At 39.3% G+C, this 22,435-nt stretch overlaps 1 protein-coding gene across 5 annotated transcripts in view; it reads right to left on the reverse strand.

Annotated features, from left to right (window-relative positions):
- Positions 1-22,435, reverse strand: part of SIDT1 (SID1 transmembrane family member 1) — an 89,574-nt gene that overhangs the window by 48,998 nt on the left and 18,141 nt on the right. For 3 of the 5 annotated variants that reach the window (XM_068545526.1, XM_068545528.1, XM_068545527.1), the window contains exons 2-6: positions 16,007-16,128; positions 14,827-14,997; positions 5,009-5,054; positions 1,745-1,846; positions 1,048-1,131 (exon numbers count right to left, since the gene is read on the reverse strand). In XM_068545526.1, the coding sequence (XP_068401627.1) occupies positions 1,048-1,131; positions 1,745-1,846; positions 5,009-5,054; positions 14,827-14,997; positions 16,007-16,128 (525 nt within the window). The remainder of the gene's footprint in view (positions 1-1,047; positions 1,132-1,744; positions 1,847-5,008; positions 5,055-14,826; positions 14,998-16,006; positions 16,129-22,435) is intronic. The other 2 variants (XM_068545529.1, XM_068545530.1) reach the window with 2 other exon arrangements.

Consider the following 22,435-nt stretch of genomic DNA (forward strand, 5'->3'; position numbering starts at 1 on the left):
TTCTCCTTGGGTTTATTCTGTATGGGACTCTCTGCGCTTCCTGGACTTGGGTGGCTATTTCCTTTCCCATGTTAGGGAAGTTTTCGACTATAATCTCTTCAAATATTTTCTCTGGTCCTTTCTCTCTCTCTTCTCCTTCTGGGACCCCTATAATGCGAATGTTGTTGCGTTTAATGTTGTCCCAGAGGTCTCTTAGGCTGTCTTCATTTCTTTTCATTCTTTTTTCTTTAGTCTGTTCCGCAGCAGTGAATTCCACCATTCTGTCTTCCAGGTCACTTATCCGTTCTTCTGCCTCAGTTATTCTGCTATTGATTCCTTCTAGTGTAGTTTTCATTTCAGTTATTGTATTGGTCATCTCTGTTTGTTTGTTCTTTAATTCTTCTAGGTCTTTGTTAATCATTTCTTGCATCTTCTCAATCTTTGCCTCCATTCTTATTCCAAGGTCCTGGATCATCTTCACTATCATTATTCTGAATTCTTTTTCTGGAAGGTTGCCTATCTCCACTTCATTTAGTTGTTTTTCTGGGGTTTTTTCTTGTTCCTTCATCTGGTACATAGCCCTCTGCCTTTTCATCTTGTCTATCTTTCTGTAACTGTGGTTTTTGGTCCACAGGCTGCAGGATTGTAGTTTTTCTTGCTTCTCTAAAATATTGTTTTAGTAGAATATGTTTAGTTGTTTTAAATGGATCAGAAAAACTTTACCCTAAACTGGCATCCCCCATTGGGTAGATTGGAATCTTTTGCCTTTACTTCTCTAAGCAATCTGTCAGACACGTGTCCCACCGCATCACAGGTTCCCAAGATTCCCCAAGGGGAGCGGAGCACCTGGCAGAGTAGCAGTGTCTACTATCACCAAGGCTTTGATTTCAGGTGTAGCAATCTTTGTTTTAAAATCAATCAGAAAGGAAAGAGATTCAAGGCACACAGTGAGCGGTAATCCCTTAGGTTTGTCTAAGTCCAGCAGGTAACCTGACTGGTCCAGTAGGTAATCTGATTATAAACTGTGCACTGTCATTGACAATAACAACCACAGAAGTGATGTCTCACCTGTAGTGTGATGGCAGCTTTCTTGGTCATGGACTGATAGACACCATTAAATTCTACATTGTGGTCGAGATCATACACTGGGCACTGTAACATGCATGAGGGATAAAAAAGGAAAGCATCACTAATGTCATAGTATACATACCACACATGCCACCTGGATCACAGGGGAGGGGGTCCCTACTGAGCCAGAAACCATGAAGAGTTTTCCCCCAGAACAGTCATGAAATAGTCCTCCTAAAACTTGATGCCTTGTTCTCTGAAGTCAAGGTCACTTTATATCAGAGAACTGAAAAGATCATCTTAAAGTGTATCACACCTTTCCCATTTTTTATTAACACCTTGTGAAACAGAAAGGGCCTAATGACACAATAAAAATTTTTAAAAATAGAACAAACAGGTTTCTGTTTTTCTTGTGCAGCCCACAAGTTGGTCTTCCTTGTTCTCTGTCATGATCCTCCCTCCCTCCCTTCATTCCTTTGTTTATTTTGGTGAGGAGTCAGCTGCTCTCTATCTCCCCAGATCAATGTCTACAAACACAGACTGCCCACTTGTGTGCACAAGATACTGTTTTTATTATTTAGCAGTTTTGTCAGGAATATGTAGTACAAGGATGACATGGTGCTCACCCTTCTCTCTCATTTATCCTGGGACAATATGGTACTCCATATTGGAAGGTTGACAGGTTATGAAGACTCACCATGATATTCTGGACTGAGACAACAGAGCATGGATAAGCCATTTCAGACACAACTTTAATGATAACTGAGTCCACATCTTCAGGAAATTTGTATAGAAAATACTAAGAATAAAAAAAAGAAAGACAGGATTTGTTAATGTTAAGAAATGTTTACCGTCAAAAACTCAAGCTATTTTCCCATGAATAAGGTGGTTTCCTCAAATATTAAGCACAAAGTTCAGATGTAAATCTCAGTAAGCCTCCAATAATTCAGTCAGCCATTCATCTCTTGCATATTGAGCAAATGCTCTGTGCAAGGCTCAGGCACTAGGAACACAGCAGTGAACAAGAGAAAGGAGCCATTTCATACAATATTGCCATATTTTTTATGGTTTTTCCTTCTCAACTAAACTTTGCTACACTTCATTCCAATTCTGACTTAAGAAGATGCCCCCAACCCTTTGAATTAAAGATATGTGAAACGTGACAGGAGACAAGGTTTGCCTCTGTGCGGTCATTTTGAAATATGAAGCTCCTCTTTGAAAAGCAGATAAGCCTGTTCTTCAAGAATCTTAACCACATTCCCATAGGCAAGAATTAGCACTAGACCCACCCTTTCCCTAGACTTTTTTACCAAAGAATCTATTTCCTGGCTGGAATACAGTGAGATGACATTTAGATTCAAAGACCAAGCCCTACATCTAGCCTCCTGAAATATGTTCACAATTTTGGGCGGAAGTATTTCTCAAATATCATCAGAATAAGGAAACACTTATAATAGATAAAAGTTACACTATTTATCTACTTAGATTATCAATCCACTGGAAAAATTCATTAACTCTAAGCCTTAAACATGTTGCTAATAATGAAGAAAGGGGACTTCTGCCCAGTAGTTATAAATATAGAAACTGGTTGAGAAGCTTGACATGAAATACATGATTAAAATTTTGAGGAAAACAAACAAAGCAAACCCCTATCCTAGGGCTTTAGTAAATCTATCACTTTAAAGGAGAAGCAAAACCCGTTAAAACTTCATTTTGCATTCCAACATCCTCTTTATTAACCTTATTCTGAGAACCAGAGCAATAAAAATAGAACTTTTTCAACAATCCAAAGCCTTCTGATGGGGAAAAAAATTATCTCAAGATTAAAGAGTGTCATTAACGCTACTTTTTGGAAGTCTGTTTATGCCTTGTAACAGATGGCAACACTCTCAAGAACCCACTTCATTTTTGTGCTTTTATTTTGGAGCTTGGTTCAAATACATATAATACAGGGCTCTTCCAAAGGTGAATACTCTGGAATTCCCAAGAGGCGTTCTTGGTTCTTAGGGGAACCATACTTTGTAACTCAAAAGCATTATTATGGTTACTATTAGCAGTAATGAGCATCACATATATGCCTGTATATTCTAGGAGTTGGTTTTGTTCAAGCTGTAGACATCTACCGAAGCCTTATCTGTATACCAAGGTATTACTAATCGTTTTTTACCTTTAAATTACCATAAACCCCAAATAAATAAACCCCTTGCCTTGATAATCTACTTTTACCAGAAAGAAGCAAGTGACAAGGATCCAAAGCAATGCCTGGAATGTAGGCTAAAAATCACCATCTTGTGTCCTGATTATCTATCCAGTTTCTGTAACCTGCTTCTATCTACAGGAATAGAGGCAGACAGCGGTGATTCAGGTTGTCTGAGTATGTGCAATAGTTTGGGTGGACTTACAGGAACAGAAAATTTTTCCTACAGTTGAAGAGGTTATAAAATATAGGCCGAAATGGGAACAGTTACGAGTAAAGTAAGACCTTCAGAGATGTCAAAGAATTTCTATTTTTTTTCATGCATTTGTTTTAAGTATATTTTACTCTAGTTTGTGATTTATATACAAATTATTTGGGCTTTAGTGTTTAATACTTTTTTAAAATAGAAAGAAGCTATAATATATAATCATCACTGATTTTCAGTCTACAAAGTACATCACGACATTCAGTCTATCATATTTATTATAGCTTTCGACAGGACTATTAGACTGTACTCTTTCTGCAGTTGGGGTACAAGTTTTCCCCTCCCTTTCTATATAGATATCTCCCATTGCACCCAGCAACTAGTGCTTTCAAATATTTCATGAATTAAGTGGCTAATACTCTGAGGGCAATGGATCGTGGGACTGTAGTCCTCTTCTGTCAGTGGGTGGCAGCATATATGCACTGTGGAGGCTTTCACTGATGGGAAATTTAACTCTTCAAGGTGTGCTGGAGTTGGCTCTTGCAGGCTGATTGTGCACATCGATTCCAAACTCTGTGTTCAATGATGTCACGCTGGCAGCTTGAAATCTACCAGAGTGGAGGTATTTACACTGCAGAAATGGGCAAACGCTACAAAACAGGGCTTTCACTCTAAGAACCAGTTGTTAAATATTCACCAGCTCACAAGTGGTTGTAACAGATTTACAACGTTATCCATATAATATGTTAATCCCAGTTTTAGTACAGTATATCCAAGGCCATTTTTGACAAAGTTGCATTACAGCCTACAGAAGACTTATAATAAATATCAGGACATTAAAAAAATCTGTTTTAAACTTGCTATTGCATAAACTTCACTCTTTCAGAAGCTATGAAAGGAAAAAGGAAGGTAGCTAGAAGTGTCACCAGAAAAGCAGCCTGAGTCAATCGAAGTTTTCATCTATTTAGTCTGTTTATGATTAAGGCCTAATGGAGAGCACACCACAGATATCCAATTCTTCTAATAATTTTTGTCAGCATTCCTGTTCTTTCTTAATGACAGGAGAAACTAATTAATTTTACCCATAACACTGTAGAAATTAAAATCTGTCTCATTTTTATTGTACTTTCAGATCAATTGATTATTTTTGTATCTGTTTAGTGGTGGTCTTCCACTCTCTGTCTCCCCACCCCCATCCTGATTATAAGGTCCGTGAGGGCAGAAGTTGCACCTGTCTCTTCTTCATCCTTCTATCCCTGACACCTAGTACAGTCTTAACACTGTACTTGGTATATAATAGGCCCACAATTTTATGAATGAAGGTTGAGCCAAGGAACATCTGCAAATACTTCATGCCTCCCATTTTACACCAATTCAAGTGATAAGGTTAAAGGTATGTCTAAAATCCCAGTTACATGAACAACATTCCAAAAGTACAAATATAGCTCATGTTGTGAAAGACCAAGGGTAACATCACATGCTAACTCTACCTGTTACCATGGTTTCTTTGGGTAACACCAACAGGAAGAATCATGATAACCTTAAAGCCCTTCACTTACCTGGGGTTGAGAGGGACTGGCAGTGAAGTGAAAGGCAACGTTTGTCCTGAGAAATATCAGAGGGAGAGGGGGAAGTGGGAAAAGTGAAAGAAAAGCATAAGTTAGCAAGCAAAAATTATTTATTAAAAAAAATCTTAAACTAGATGCAAGGAAAACCCTACCCTTTGAGAAAGGAGTTCTGGGCCCATAAAAGTGACAAAGTACGCTGCATGGGAACTTGGTGGTTTCAACTCTCAAGAATGATCAAATTGGGGAAGGGATCAATTTTATGTCTTTGTAAACCCATGAAGTCATACCTATACAAGTAAGTACTTTGTTGACTTTTATAGACACAGTTGTCTTTGGATTCTCTTAAGATTTTACAATCAAGTACAGGGTTTAGGTATCAGAAGTGGTCTGAAAGAGAGAGGAAAAGAAGGTTTGAGGTTCATTTGCATAATTCAGATAGCACTTCAAAATTTTGATGTGTCCATGGCAAAAGATCACTTTTTAAAAAATGTGGTGGATAGATAATCACCATGGGAGGGTCTCTAGGGATAGAAGCATACTCTTCCTGCCCCAAAGCACCCCCAGTTGTCTACATTTCCCTCCAAGGTTGTGTCCTCTTTGGGTTAGGCATTGCCTTCTAAGACCCTTCTTAAAATGCACATACCACCAAAAGAATATAACGAAGTTATTTTCTCTCCAATTATTAATTTGCTGTGAATAATTTTATTAGATATTTTATTAGATATTTTCATTCTTCTGTGAAAGACAGAAATGATCCAGCACTGAGGAAAGGAGAGTGTGAGGAGCATGTGGGAACCATACATCTGTAGCGTAGAGCGCTATTGGAAGGAACATATGTGAACAGTTCAAGAGACTGGAAAACAAAGAGAAATTTGGTCTTCTCTGTAGTCATGTAAGGGCTGTTTGGGGCTTTTGTTCTTTCTGGTTCTTGCCTCATTTTTAGTTGTGAAGATCACTCACACATGCCCACTGCACTCTCAATGCCTGTGTCTGGGGAATGTCATGATCCCAACTGTCCAATGTGACCTGCACTTCTGGGAACCTGAACCTGAACTTCTTCTGGGGTCCTTCCCCAGCTTTATCCCCCAGTGCTAAGGAGTCTTTCTCTCCACTCCTAATTTTCCTTTTATAAAAATTAAATAGTTTAAAATTTTTATTAAAGATTCCTTTAGAAAGGGCATGTCAGGACATTTAAGCATGAAGTTTATAATTGGAGGTGTTGTTTAGAAGTCATAAAAATTTGAGCACTATTTCTAAAGGTAATGATGAACAATTCAGGCTGTCAGCAGAGGAGGCTCAGAATTTAGCAATGGATACAATTTGTATATATTCGCTCTCAATAGAAATCATCATCAGAGTCAAGGATTGGTTCTGCTGACATATGGTTAATAACTCGTGATCTTAAGTCACCTAAAGAAGCCAAAGTCAGTGTCAAATCCAGTTGTGTGTGTGCTCCTGAGATTCCACAGCCAGAGTCTGGACCGGCGGTGCTGTGTGTGGCTCTCAGCGTGTGGGGAGTGTCATCTGCTGTTACCAGGGCAACAGGGGGCCCTGAATTCTGTTTGTTGCCAGGTCAGGGGAACGAAGAGGACAGTGATTTTCTTGGCTGGCAACAGACAGTGTAAGATTTCCAGAAGCAAACAGTTTTCTTTGGCCAGCAATTTGTTTTTAAATTCTCCCCTGTCATTTGAATTCCAGTTATAACATTGAATGTGTGGACATTGATAGGAATTTTCTGTTTTTTTTTTCTTGTTCTTTATGTTTCCTTTACTAGTACAACACAAACAAACTTTGAAAACACTTTATTTTCTTTAAGACTATCACATTTAAGTCTTCTCTTTCTCATGGAGTCAACAGTGTGTGCAAAATAAACATGGTGCCTGTTGCAGATGAAAGGTTCTGTTTCCTTCCCCGTGGGCCTCAGTGGAGTTGAGGAAGGTTTATTTTATCAGGTGTCATTAAGCAACAGAACAAATCTAATTGAGACACATGTACACCTTTAGTTTTCGAGAAGGAAGTACACAATTTTTGACTTATTTGAAAAAATTAAACACAGGAAACAAAAGTTTATTCAATAAATAAGAAAACCCCAAAGCTAATTTTGTTTCCTCATTTTGGCTAGTTTGAGGGAGAGGGAAAGAGAAAAGGAAAAGAGGAGTCAAGAGAGATGGGTGTGCAGGGAAGGGAGACAGGAGAAGAGGGAGGAAAGGGCCCATGGGGAAGGGAGAGAGAAGGGGGAGAAATATCTACAGGAGAGTAATAAAACAGAAGGAAAAGGAAGGGGGGATGGGAAGAAAGGGTAAGTGGAAAGACAGGCAGAGACAGAAACTAAGTCGTTTTTGAGGTGAGTACAGAGAGGACTGTGAGATTCAGGGCATCATATTCATCTGACAGCAAGCCCCTAGCACAGAGCACGGTGAGCATTCAAAACCCTCACTATGTCGAAGGAAATTACACTGGTTATTCACTTGGACTATGGACTTCAGAGTATCATTTCCTGTTATCTCCTTACTGCCATCTGTCATGAACTGCCTTTGCTTATCCCAAATCTTTCCCTAACCCTCCATCATCTGTAACCCTCCACCTCAAGGCTCTGGTTGAAGTATAAACTCTCCCCGCATGTGCTAAATCCTGTCTTTTCTTCCCTCCTCTGGGACGCTGCTTCTACAAAAATCCAACTCTCCTATAAATTTTATCTGCCTTTCTACTCCTTGGTTTATAAATATACTCTAGTCTCAACCATTTTCAAAATAAATAACAAACAAAAGCACCCCCCAAAATTGCCCTCTCTTCCCCAAATTTCTCTCCTTTGATGTCATTCTGTATCCTTCTTCTCCTTCACAACCAGCCTCTTCAAAGAGTGCTCTGTTCCCATCCCTCATTCATTCTTTCCTCTCCCCACTGCTGTCAGGATTCTTTTTCCAGCATCTCCCTGAGGTTGCCCGTCACCTCCTTGTAGCTAAATCCAGTGACTTAGTCCCTAACTTTCTTTACCTGCCTGTGACAGCTGACACTGACTGCCACTTCCTCTGTCTTAGAACTTCCTCCCGTGGGCTCTGTGACCCCTGCTTTCCTGGGTTTTCTTCCACACATCTGACTATGCCGACTCAGCTTCTTCTGAGAGCTCCTATTTCTCAGACCATCCCTTATATGAGAAGGTGACCCACAGTCCTGTTCTTGATCTCCTCGTTTCCCTTAGCCACATACATCTTCATTCATATATGTATAATTATATATATATTATAATTGCCATAAAATCCATATATATAAATATTCAGTTGCCACCAAAACCACAACAATGCTAGTGAATCACAAGTTTCCATGTCCAGCCCAGGGCTATCTCCTGAGCTCCAGTCACAGAAGAGTGTTTCTCTGCTGGGCTTCTGCACTTCACCGGCCCTCAAGCATCTCAAACTCCGTATGATCAAAATGGAATGTACTCCCCTTTCCCTGACCCTGACCTGCCACGTCTGTCGATAAGCCTCACCTGACTTCTGACATCATTGTTGGAGTTGTCTTGGATTCCCTTTGTATCCCTTCCACAGCTGACTGCTCACCAAGTCTTACTGATTCTATTAGTGTAAATGTAACCTGGATGCACCTGCTCCCACCTGAAGCACTGTCTTTGCTCAGTAGAGCATCCAATAAGAAAAAAAAAACAACTGAAAAACAATGTAAATCATTACTGTACTCTACCCCAAAATACCAAAGGGCCATTACATAGGATGACATATAGCAAAATGGTCTAAAAGCCTCTTTACTCATCCATTTCCTCAAAACTCTATTACTTTTCACAGCATAGTAGCTGAGCTATCGCTCTCAGAACTCTCTCTCAAAACAAAGACTCAAGATCCCTACTTAGAAGGCTAGAGGAGGGTTGAAGGCTTCAAGTACTCATGTAAGACTATATTTTTGATTCTGCCACATGTATTTTTTGAATCTGTGAATTATCCCCATGTGTATTACTTGACTCTTTTTCTCCCTTACAACTTTGTTGCTGCCATGATATGTTCAGGTCCTAATAATTTTTTAATTCTTCTCTGTTCAAACTTTTTATTTGTCTACATGCCTCTACCCTCTCCTCTCCAGTTCATCTTCTACACGGCTACTAAAGTCATCTCAAAAATCAGACCTGTTCAGGATATTCTGTTGCTTAAAATCTTTTAGTGGCTCCCATAACCTTAAAGATGAAGTCTAAACTGCCTGGTGCAGCAAAAATATCTCAAAGATCAAGGACTGGGTACTGCCTGTTTCTCCCCTTACCTCCTGTAACTCCACCTCAGGCACCATATGGACCAGCCTTCCTGAAGCTTCTACTCAGTGGCCTCTCTGTCGCTCAGCCCTCTCTCCTGAGCATCGTGCTGTATAAGTTCAACACTCTGCCAGGCACTGCACTTCAAGTTCAACGTGTCCCAAAGTGAACTTACCATCTTTTCCTTCCCTCCTCAAAATTCTCATTTTCTCTTAGGGGCACCACCATCTACAAGTTAGATGGTCATCCTAGACTCTCCCATTTCCCTTACCCTGGATATCCAATCAAGTTTTGTCAACTTCACCTCTAAATTCTTCAGTTCATTTCATTATTTATCTTGACCACGGCGTCAGCCTTCTAATTTCTCTGCATCCAGTCTAGTCCCGCTCAAATCCATTATCCATACAAATATCACAACATAGACAACTGTCTAAATTTCTTTCTTTTTCTTTTTAAACTATCTATCTGTCATGCATTTTCCATTCTTGGGAATATCTTTTTTTTTTTTTTTTGGCCAAGCCACATGGCTTGTGAGATCGAACCCAGGCCCACGGCAGTGAAAGCATGGAGTCCTAATCACTGGACCACCAGAGAATTCCCAACAGCCCTTCCAAGCTCCTCCCACCCCAGGATCAGGTGCCTGCCTGTTCCTGCAGCCTCCTGCTTGTCCCTATCTGCAACTTCACACTCTGCAGCACTGAGCGCCAGGGCAATGGGGTCTGGGAGAAGGAGTAGGGGCAAAGCTGGTGTATGTGCATGTGTGGAGGCAGGTGGGGGAGAGTTAAGACGGCAAGGAGTAATGCTTTAAGGCAGAAGTTAGTTTTTTAAGCTGGATTTAAATAAATAAATGCTTCATGGAATTGAGAAACATACTTAGGGCAACAAAAATTAGGAGGACAGTGTTAAACAGAAAGTAGAAATAGCATGGTATAGTGGGAACAGCTCAGAACTGCAAGTCAGAGGTCGAATCTAATTTTGATTTTGTCCTTTCCTGGCTGTGTGAGTTTGGACAAATCACTTAACCTCTCTGGGCATCAGTTTGCTCATCTGTAAAAATGAAATGAGTGGATTCAATTCCCAAAGGTCCTTCTAAAAATTTATGATTCTAGAAAAAAAAAACAACGCTTGTAGTCTGCCACTGAAAAACATACAACAGAAACTGCAATGTTGGGAAATTTGAGTTAGTTCTTCAGTGTTTCTCTCAATACCTGAGTTCAGATCTCCCCACAGTCCTCAGCTCTTGCCTGTTACCATCATCCTCTGGATTTCTGAGTTTCCAGCAAGGCTGGTGTGGGACAGTCCAGAGCCAGGGAGGAAGAGACACATATATCTCAGTTACCATCTCTTCTCGGGCTTATCTTATTCGCATAAAACCCCTGGTAACTGTGTGCATTTTGAAATGCTCTGCGTGTCTGGTTGCTGAGGTCAGGTCACATTGTGAGAGGCAGAAACAGAAAACAATATGAGGGAATAGACTTGTAGTTTCACCACGTGCGTATCATTCAATAACCCTCTCACAGAGTCATGACCTTATGGCTTCAGTTTCACAGAATTCAGTTCTCCAAAGGGTCTAATTAGCCTCACAGATAGCAGCCCTAGAATTCAAGTACACTACTACCAGGTAACAGCGACAGGTCAGGCACACAGAGACCAATTAGTAAATGCAGGGCTTCTCCAAAGTTCAAAATGCACTCTGTTCGGGTAATGTGCTGCCACCTCCTTCAAATTATGAGCACGAATTCCCATACTGTTTAATATCACAAATAAATTTAGTTATTAAAACAATTAAACACAAGCACCACATTTAGAAATTGCTTAAAGGTAGTTGTTCTCAACTCTGCTACCCATTAGAATCACTTGGAGAACCTTAAAAATATATATACTATAATGCTCAAACCTCCCTCCTAGAGACTCATATAATTGATCTTTTTCTGCCTTTTTTGGGGGGGTGGTTCTTTGCCCTTGAAATTATCACATCATTTTTTTCTACACCAAAATTAATGGAGGGACTTGGAAAAAAAATGCTGTAACTACTTCACCATCCTTCTGACCATTCATTAATCTATCTGTCCATCTGTATCTATGGGTATACACTGTCAAGGGATGTAGAGAGGACCAAGGTAAATATTTGATTCATATCAGCAACTCTACTGGCTACAGACTTCAGAATAAACTGCCTTAGGAAATTTAAGGAGAGCTTTATAATAGAGCAGAACATTCTGATCAGAAAAATAAGCTGCAAAAAAGTAGTATATAAATATTTTAAAATATTCTTATTTTTTAAAAATTAATCTTTTTATTGAAGTGTAACAGACATATAGATAACAAGTCATAAGTATATATCTGAAGGAATTCTCACTAACTAAACATAGCCACGCACTTCTTCTTTCCTCCCCTACGGTACCACTGTCCTAACTTCTAATGTTACAGAATAGTTTCACCTGTTTTTAAACTTTATATAAATGGAATCAAACAGTGTGTATTCCTTTTGTCTGGCTTCTTTTGCTCAACATTTTGTTTGTGAGATTTATTCATGTTGTTAGGTGCAAAAATAGTTTGTTTTTATTGTTGTGTGATATTCCTCGAATGAACAGCACAATTATGTATCTAGGAGTTGGGTATATAACTAGGAGTGGAACTGCGTTGTCAGTCCTTTCAAAGTATAGCAGTTTGGTAGGTGCAGTGGAATCTCATTATGGTTTTAATTTGCATTTCTGACAGCTGATGAGGTTATGTTTTTGGACCATTTGTATAGTTTCTTTGGTGAAGTGTCTGTTTAAGTCTCTTGCCTATTTTTTTTCCAATGAGCTTGCCTGTCTTTTTTATTTTTTAGAAAACAATTATAAAAATAATACTAGTCATTTTAAATAGTTGACCTGTGGTTTGGTTGATTTTGTCCATTGTTAATTTGTTCTCTATTTCATTGTTTTGTGCTCTTATTTTAGTACTTACTTACACTTTCTTTGAATTTTATTTTCAGTTCTTTTTCTAACTTCTTAGAATGGGTAGTTAACACAATGATTTTCAGCCATTTGTCTTTTCTGACATATACATTTGAAGGTATACATTTTCCTGTAAGCAGTGCTTTAGTTGCATCCCAGAAGTTTGGATATGTATATTTTCTAAAGATTAGGCATCCTATCATTTTGAGATGCAGTTTTCAAAATACATTAATTAGCTCAAGTTTGTTAATCATGTTGATCTGCTCTTTTATAGCAGGTGTTGGCAAATTTTTTCTAAAAGGGCCAGATAGTAAATATTTTAGGCTTGCAGGCCATAATTTCTCTGTCCCAACTACTCAACTATGCCATTGTAGTATGAAAGCAGCCAGAGACAATATGTAAATGAATGGGTAGGGCTATGTTCCAATAAAACTTTATTTACAAAAACCATTGGCTAGTATGTGGGCCATGGTTTGCCAATATTTGTTCTAGGTACTACATACCGCTATCCTTCACTTTTTGAAAATTCGCTTTATGCCAACTTGCTACCTTAGTATCTGTTTTCACTAACTGAAAGAAATCTGAAGATTTTTGCTTTTATGAAAAAAGATGAAAAGCGAAAACAGTGCTCAGCGTTTGTTTTGCAGTGTGCGCCCTGAGCGGTGAGAGTGGCACCGCCACCGCCTTCCCTGGTACTACACTCAGCATCTCAGCATCAAGCCACCATAGCTGTGAATTGTGTCTGGGAACCTCTGTGCTTTATCTCAACTTATTCTGTGCATCTGTTAGTAAGATGTGTCCTAAGGTAATTGCTTCTTTGCTTAATATCATTTGGCTTATAAAAGGTTTCACAGGAACACTCTACTTTCACACAGTGGGGGAACCCTGTACATACATTTTAAAATTTTGGTTTGTTATTTTATTAGCTATAGAGAAGGCTACCACAAAGATTGTGAATTTGTACACTTCTTCTTCCCATTCTGCAATTTTTGCTTTGTATATTTTGAAGTGATATTACTAGGTACACAGAAATTTAGAATTTAAATTTGTCTTCCTGGTAAACGATTATTTTAGAAATACGGAATGTCTCTCTATATCTAATTATGTTTCTTGCATTAAGGAATATCTTGTATAATGTGATATAATACATCAACTTTCTTTTGTTTAGTATCAGTATGGTGTTTCTTTTACTATCCTTTTATCTACATTTATACATTCTTTTTAAAGATTGTACTCCTGTAAGCAACATATATTTAGTTTTCTTTTTTTCTAAATCCCATTTGACATTCTTAGGCTTTTACTTGGCATATTTGAGTCTATTTATATGTCATTTATTTTCATTGGGTAAATATAAACATTGATTCCCCTTCTGAGATCTTCTGTCTCTGTCCCAAAGTTCTAGTGAGAGGTCAAAGTCTCAAGTATCATTTCTGTTCCTGAGATCTCCTCATTTTTGCCTCAGAGAATCTATTTATTTCACTGAAGCGGAGTCTGAACCTTGCACCCACCTGGGTGCCAGCCCCCACTCTGAGCAGTGCTCAGACTCATAGGCTCCAAGATTCTTGCCCAGAAGAAGCCAGAGCCACGGAAGGGTGGGTGGTTCTGGGGACAGCAGCCAAAAGCTTGCCAGTGTTTTCTTTTTGATTTGTAGGGGTTCTTTATATATTCTGCATATGAGCCCTTTGTTCGTTAGTGTTGGAAACATATTCTCTAGTCTATGGCTTGTCTTTTTGTTCTCTTAATGATACCGTTTGATGAGTACAAATTAAAATTTTAATATGACCAATTTAATGACATATTTTTAAAAATTTTATTTAAAACACTGAGAGGGGAGGGAATAGTTTGAACCCTTGAGAAACCTTGAACTTAGAGTAAGATAGGGCAGGAAACTCCCTGAAGTTTCTGGCCTTATTAAGGAATAATCTTAGCCTTTCTGTTTACATTTTCACACAGATTTATGCAATATTTTATGTGACTAACTCTGGGAGAGAATAGATCCCTTAGAGACAATGCCCTCCACTGAATTTATGATACTCCATGTCTAATATAAACAATTCGAGATGCTGTATCCTGACTGATTTGGTTTCAAAGGATGGTAGAGCAAGGAGAAGGAGGAAACAGTCATAAGTTTTCGCACAAAGCCACATAACATATTATTTTCAACCTGTATACATTCCTAACCAGAAGGAGAAAACTGGAATAGTAATAAGGGTAAGAAAAATAGCTTAAGATCTTCCTTAAAACAAAACCAAAACTTCCTTCAGGAGAGTGGCACTGGTGAGTGACACAGAAGTACCCATCACTAGTGCTTGGACGTCACACTTGCTTGGACGACAGACAGGAGGGGGCCCTCACAGTTGCCTGGGAACAGATACACCTATCAGGTGCACCACCCTCTGCTCTGCTCCGGTCCCCTACTGCTTCCCCTTTACACAGATTAAGGCCCTGCTGCCCAGCTGTGCACAGGAGAGTTCAGAAGTTGCTAAGACAATATGCCAAGTGGATGATTTCCTTCTGGAGTGCTGATCTGGGAGGAAGGAAGCTGGACTGAGCACAGACAAGGTCAGGAAGAGCAGACAAGCAAACAGAGAAAGGCCACAAGGAGTCCCGCTTACTGAAGCTGGAAGTGCTTGATCTTGGTAACCAGCAGTCTGTACTGGGCACCCAGGGGCGCCATGGATGCGACATCTACAAATATCAGTTGCTCCAGAGGCCCTGTTTCATTGGTTGCTTCTGAGGGACATAAGGTGCGGCTCACTTCCTGGTAGCTGTAGCTCCTCTGGTATCTGCAGCAGCCAGTGGAGAGAAAAGCCAGCGAGAAGGAAAAGACATTCAATGAATGAGCAGGGAAAGGAACATCTCGTTTCACTTCTCCCTGAACTTCTTTCCAAGTCCTTATATTTAAAATTTCATACTGGACCTACTGATAGTAATTTTAGAGCTACTGTGTTTGGCACACATTGTGTGACATTATAACACAGATATGAGGGCTGTTGAGTGCTGAGCAGTTCACTTAGGTGTCTTCAGTACCAAATCATCCTCCTAATTCAGTCAGGAAAATTATCAGATTTTGAAGGGAAAACTGTTCTGATAAAACAACCAGTTGATTCCATTTTTCCAACCTTCAAGCTTTTGCTAAATGAACATAAAGAAAGCCCCAGAGTCCAAGTCAGGGCATTAGAGTCAGCATTTCAATCCTCACATGTCTTAACCTTCAAAAATGATTTAACACTGTACTATGTGCCCATGTCTGCATGCCTTCTGGTTTGTTCTTGTTAGTGCTCTAGTGCCTTATACAGCTTCCCCTGCAAAAATATAGATTCCACGAGGCAGGGATTTCACTGTTGTCTTCCACCACTGTATCCCCAGCATCTATCATTTAGTAGCGCTCAATAAATATTATGGGATAAAGCAAGTACACTCGGTGAACATTATGAAGAATGGGGGGAGGTGTCACTCATTGAAGTTGACTGTGGGACCTAGCCCTGACCTTGGTGGATGACCCGCTAACCAACCAAGAGTAACAGAACATTCTGGGTAGAACTAAAATGTTAAACGTTCTTCTAGGTGCTACAAATCTAGACAGAGTGCTTGTCAGAACCTCAAAGAGGAGAGAAACTGAACAGAGCTGAACGGTCAATGCACGCACCACGACAACTGTTTGCACTTAGCATGCCTAATATGTCAACATTCTGCATGTCTGATTTCTCCTTTCACTAGGGAAAAGAGCAGTTAAGGTCTAGCACATTGAAAGAAAACAAAGGTAATGAAGCTGTCGGGGAAAGATCCACTTACAGTCCTTGGAAGAGCAGAGGAACCTGCCAGGACAGCACCTCTTTCTGCTGGCGAACCACGACCAGGACCGGGTAGTCGAGGTTCTCGGAGGAGCTGTTCACATACACCCGCACGGCGTTCACCTGCGAGCCAGGGCAGAGGGAGAGGAAATGCAAGTCACACGCACACGCGCACGCGCACGCACAGACGTGGTACATCACAGCTGCCATCGGAAGCTCTGAAAAACTTTAATTCATACGTTTGCTGCTGACCATAGACACTCCAAATATCCCAGCTGTCTTCTCCTCATTCATATTGTAACCATAGTCAGTTTCGACACTGATTGCACAATGAAATCACCAGGGGAGATTAAAAAAAAAAACTGATGCCTGGGTCCAACCCTCACAATTTTGACTTAAGTTGTCTTGGGTGAAGCCAAATTAGGGAGGCTTCAAATGGCAGGCTGAGGAGTTTGAATTGGGTGGTCAACACAAGATTAGGAGAATAAGCCCAAACAGAAAAAGAAAGATGTTGATGTGCTTCTCTTCTTATCTGAATATAAATGCTAAATATACAAATATCTTTAAAAAAAAAATACTTACAAGTGCCTCAGTTGCTAACAAACTTTAATTTTGGTTTGGAAAATCATTCTGTGCTTCAGACCAAAATGTTATTGCCACGTTGTATTAAAGTCTAGCAGATGGCCTGATGCTCCCCCAGCAACAGTTACGATAGGGGCTGAAGAGTCTTCTCTTTGCCCTGCTCCAAGGCATAGATCAATCCCCAACACTAAATGCTTTGTTTTATCAGCAGATCCGTGGCTTCTTCTGAATACATGTGTCACCCCGAGGATTGAACACTATCATGGCTGTTTAGAAGACAGGAAATTGAATTGTGCCCCTGGATCTAGATGGTTTTGGTGTTTCCCTTCAGTTTTTTTTTTTTTTTTAAATAATACGATAGGCAATAGAAAAAAGGCAAAGTAAGAAAAAGTTGATCTTTCTATGAGATTTTTTTTTCCCCTAATGAATTTAAGCCCTAGTGTTCTCTTGAAAACACATTATTAGGGGAAAGAATTGAAGCAAGAAAGGCTTGCAGTGAAACCCTGAAGATCTATGACATGTTCAAAATGGAAACTGAGAGGTAGCAGAGTAGCATGGGAATCATAGATTATTACTATTTGGATCTCTTATATCATTCTTGATTAAGACACTTAGTTTTTTAATGTTAAAACCGTCCAAGAGTAATTTATAATTAGATAAGAAGTGCTTGCTCACAAAGGGAGAGTTTTCTTGTGCCTGTGCTCTACATGTTTCCATGGAAATTATGCTGCAGCTGATCACTGCCAACACCCTGTCTCTAGTGCAGACCTCTTTCCTAAGCTCTGGATGTTCCACAGGCACCTCAAACTCAACCTGTCTGAAGTGGCACCTGTCACTTCCTTCACCCCTAACTTTCATTTCTTCTGAATTTCCTTGCTCCTTGAATGGCCTCACCACACAGCCATTATTCCGAGCCCGAGTCATCCTTGATTCCTACTTCTGTAGCATTCTCCATCAATAGGTCATCAAGTTCTACATAGTGTTCATACCCAGATCCTCCCCTCCCCCACCAATGACACTCCGAGTCCAGTCCTTTATTACGGTGACCCTCCCTGACAGCACCTTATTTAGTCTTCTTATCCCCAGGGCTGTACTCCCTCAGATGCCAATTTCATCTTGGCATTCTCCTGCTGAAAAAGCCTTCAGTGGCTCTGGGAATTTTCAGATTTTCCTCCAAAGGAATGGGAATAGTATTTTTATGACAATATAGAATAGAATAATGAATCCTCATGTACTTATCCAGCTTTAATAATTATTAAAAATTGTACCATTGTATTTCATTTACACCTTCCATTTTCCACACACATCCTTTTTGGGTTATTTTAAAGTAAATACCAAAGATCATACCTTTTCATCTGTAAATATTCCCATCTATACCTCTAAGGGATAAGGCCTCTTCTTTTTAACTTAACACATTACCATTATCATACTCAGTCAAATTAATAATATTTCTTTAAAATCACCCAATATCCACACAGTGTTTGAATTTCTTCATTTGTTTAAGAAATTGTGCTTTTTTCAGTTTTTAAATTTTGAGTACAAACAAGATCCACATACTGCATTTGGTTGATATGTGTTTTGAATCTCTTTTAATCTAAAGGTAACCCCCCCGCCCCCACCTTTGGGAATTTATTTGTTAAAGAAAGCAGCTCACAAAGCAGCAGTACAAACCTGAAACACCCACATACTAGATTTTGCTGACTGCATCCTGTGGTGTCATTGAACAGGTTCCTTTATCCCCTGTATTTCCTGTAAACTGGCAGTCAGAGCTAGAGGCTTGACTAGATTCAATTAAATACATTTCTCCATCTTTTCCTTGGATTTGGAATTAGAGTCAAGAAAGTTTTCACCACTCCAGGTTACTGAGGCCTGTATTTTCTTCTAGTACTTTATACTTCTAGTATCATATTTTTAATACCTAAATCCCTATCCCTTCATGATTAATACTAACATATGGTATGAGGAATGATTTTAATTTCATCTTTTTTTTTTATATGGCTCTCCAGTTGTCCCAGCACCACCTATTAACAAGTCCATCTTTGCTCCACTGATTTGAATTGCTCTGGGCTTTTCTTGATTACTGCCTTCTTCTCTAGTTTCTTTGCCTGCCAATCCTGCACATGGCCAATTACTTGCTGTTTCTCAAAAGGGCTCTGTCCCCAGTGATTGGCCTTTCAGTATCCTTCTCATCCCTAAAGTCCTTTTTTTGGGATGTCTTCCCTGATATGTCCCCATCCCATCAAATAAGTGGGTGTCCCTCTCTTGGGGGGGCATGTGGCCTCTGATTACCTCTATACAGCATTAATATACAGCATATTAACACCACTGTGAAATAATAGAAATATGGCCTTTGCCCCCAGTTCCTGGAACAGAGCTCCTAAAACCCTTGTATTTTTCTAAGTGATAAGAGCACTAGTGGCATATTTTGTTCTAATATTTGGTCTTATTCCTGACTCCTGACAGAGCTCCTAAATCCTTTGGAATTTTCTGGGTGACAAGAGTCTCTTTAGTTCTAATGCAGAGACTCTTGGTGGGCTCCTGGATAACTTCAGTATGGGAGCTGGTCACCCAAAAGACCTAGCCATGATTAGAAGATTGGAACTTTCAGTTCTACCTCCATCCTCCAGGAAGTGGAGGGGGCTGGAGGTTGAGTTAATAATTGATCATGCCCAAATGATGAAGCCTCCATAAAAATTCCTAAAATACAAGGTTTGGAGAACTTCCAGGTTGGTGAATGCATCCATATACCAGGAGGATGGAGCAACCCAACTCCATGGGGATAGAAGCTTCTGTGCTCAGAACACTTTTGGACTTTACCCTATGCACCTCTTCTATATTGCTCATCCTAAGTTATATCCTTTTATAGTTATATCCTACTATAATACTATAGTAATCTAGTAAATAAGCTGTATTCCTGAGTTCTGTGAGCTGCTCTAGCAAATTAATCAAACCCGAGGAGGGGGTCATGAGAACCTCTGATGTATAGCTGTTTGGTCAGAGCATAGGTCACAGCCTGGACTTGTGATCAGCATCTGAAGTGGGAGGGAGGCAGTCTTGTGGGACTGAGCCTTAACCTATGAGATGTGATGCAAACATCAGGTAGACAGTGTCAGAACTGGATTGAATTGTAGGATACCCACCCACACAAAACTGCTTAATGTGTGGAAAACCCATAAATCTGATGTCAGAAGTACTGGGTGAGTAGAAGAAAATAGAAGCTAGCTTTTTCTACAGACAACCACAAAACACTTTTTCATGCAGTCAAATTTATTCCTTTTTTCTTGGTCACTTTTAAAAATTGAGATATAGATAACATACCACACAACTCACTCTTAAAGTGTATAATTCAGTAGTTTTTAGTATATTCACAGAGCTGTGCACCCATTACCACTACCTAATTCCAGAATATTCTCATCACCCCCAAAAGAAGCCCTGTACCCATTACCAGTCACTCCTCATTCCCTTCCTCCCCCAGTGCCTGGTAACCACTAATTTAACTTCTCTATGGATTTGCCTATTTCACATAGGATATTTCATATACGTGGAATAATGTAATATATGTTCTCTTGTGTCTGGCTTATTTCACTTTGCATAATGTTTTCAAGGTTCTTCCATGTTGTAGCATGTGTCAATACTTCATTTCTGTTTATTGCTCAATAATATTCTAATTGAATGAATATACAACATTTGTTTAATCTTCAGTTAATGGAAATTTTGGTTGTTTCTACGTTTTGGCTATTACAAATAATGCTGCTATGAAACATTTGTAAACAAGTTCTTGTGTGAACATGTGTTTTCAATTCTTTCTTTTTAAAAAAAATTTTATTGGAGTATAGTTGATTTACAGTGTTGTGTACAGCAAAGTGAATCAGTTATTCATATACATATATCCACTCTTTTTTTTTTTTTTAGATTCTTTTCCCATATGGGTCTTTATAGAGTACTGAGTAGAGTTCCCTGTGCTTTACAGTGTTTTCAGTTCTTCTGAGTATATACCTAGGAGGAGAATTGCTGGGTGACATGGTAACTCTTATGTTTAACTTTTTGAGGAACAGTCAAAATGTTTTCCAAAGAGGTGCATCATTTTACATTCCAGCAATTTACATTACCAGCAATGTAAAAGTTTCAAATTTCTCCACATCCTTGTCAGCACTTATTATTGTCTGTCTTCTAGATCATAATTATGTGGGTGTGAAGTGGTGTCTCATTGTGGACGTGGACCTCTCAGTATTCTAACATTTAGTTTACTTGCCTGGCTCTTCTGCAAAGCTGAAAACTTCACCTTTGGCATCTCTGGTGCTGGCAAAATGAATTAACTTAGAAGCAGGCTCACTTCTGAGGTTCATAACACAAACACCAACTTACAGCACATGTGTTTAGAGCACACTTTTGTCTGGCTTAAATCTATAGCAGTCAGAACTGAGGTAAAAACCTAAGGAAAGCTGTGAACTAGGCCAGCTTCATCTTTTGCTTGTCTGCTTCCCTTTTTGTTACCTAGGCTGCAGTCTTCTCCTTCCTTCTTAGGTACTTAGTTCCAGAAGGGATTTCCCTCCATTTTTTTTTTTGTTTGTTTGTTTTACATGTCACTCTAAGGCAGTGATTCTCAAATTTTAGTGTGCTTTTTAGCATTTGAATCTCTCAAACCCCCCCTCATCATTTCTGGAGTAGAACTTAAAAATAATGTGTTTTTAACAGCATGCTAGGGGATTCTGATACATGTGAATTGGAGCCCACACTTTGGGAAGTACTGTTCCAAAGAAACCATCTAGTAGATGGACCCATTTGTCAGCAACTTGCCAACTGCCCGTTATTATGAGATGCACAACCGTGGGATCACCAATGTCACTAGCACGTCTGGAAGCTAGTGTGTCTGGTGGGGCTGAAACTGGGCCAGCAGGAAGGAGGTCTGCTGGGAGCAGAGCAGGGCAGATTGTTACTCCACTCCACTCTTTATCTCCACACTCTTTTATTCCTGGTCTGGCTCTTGTAACCCACTTAGTTTTTTAAATTATTTAACAATGATCTTACTAATTATAATAAAAAAAACTCAGAGATACTGGCATAATAAATTGCAAAAAAAATACATTAGAGTGGGAAATAGAAAACACTGGGCAGTTTTTCAAGATGAGCAGTAATGCATCACCCCCAGGAAAGGATAAAAAGTCCTGTTAAAATGTTGCTTTGCTTTTCCAGAGACCAATATGCAACTGAGAAAGTTGGATTACATTTGCAGCAGTGAAGTCAGCCATGTAAAGCCAAAACTAAATGAAGGTATTGACAATACATAATGGACCCTGATACCCGGTAACAGACTACTGGTTGTTTTTAAATTTTATTTTATTTATTTATTTTTATACAGCAGGTTTTATTAGTTATCTATTTTATACCTATTAGTGTATATATGTCAATCCCAATCTCCCCAGACTACTCTTAAGAGCCAAGATTTTCCCTCCTGTTGCTTCTTCCTGTTGTCATGACAACAAGAGCACTTTTATTACATATATCTTGTTCTCTTCCTATGGTACTACAAGCAGGGAATTGCATTATAACTATGAGGGAAGAATTATTTAAGTACTCCTATCTCTGATATTATATAGATCACAATTACAAAAGGTCTTAAAGCTTAGAGAGTCCCTTTTTAATCTTTTAGAATATGTCAGTAGGGAAAAGTTCAAAATTACAAATAATCGAGTTCTGTTGCAGAAAGAGGGTGAAAATGAGTTTAATTCAAATTCTAGTTTGGTTTTGCTAAAATAATGAGACTGTAGGCTTTATTGGAATATCAGATTAAGAATCAGAGATTACTGGTTTCCATTCTTAGGCACACCATTGTTTTCTGGTGTGATCT

Source organism: Eschrichtius robustus, chromosome 6 (assembly GCF_028021215.1).
Source record: "Eschrichtius robustus isolate mEscRob2 chromosome 6, mEscRob2.pri, whole genome shotgun sequence".
NCBI lineage: Eukaryota > Metazoa > Chordata > Mammalia > Artiodactyla > Eschrichtiidae > Eschrichtius > Eschrichtius robustus.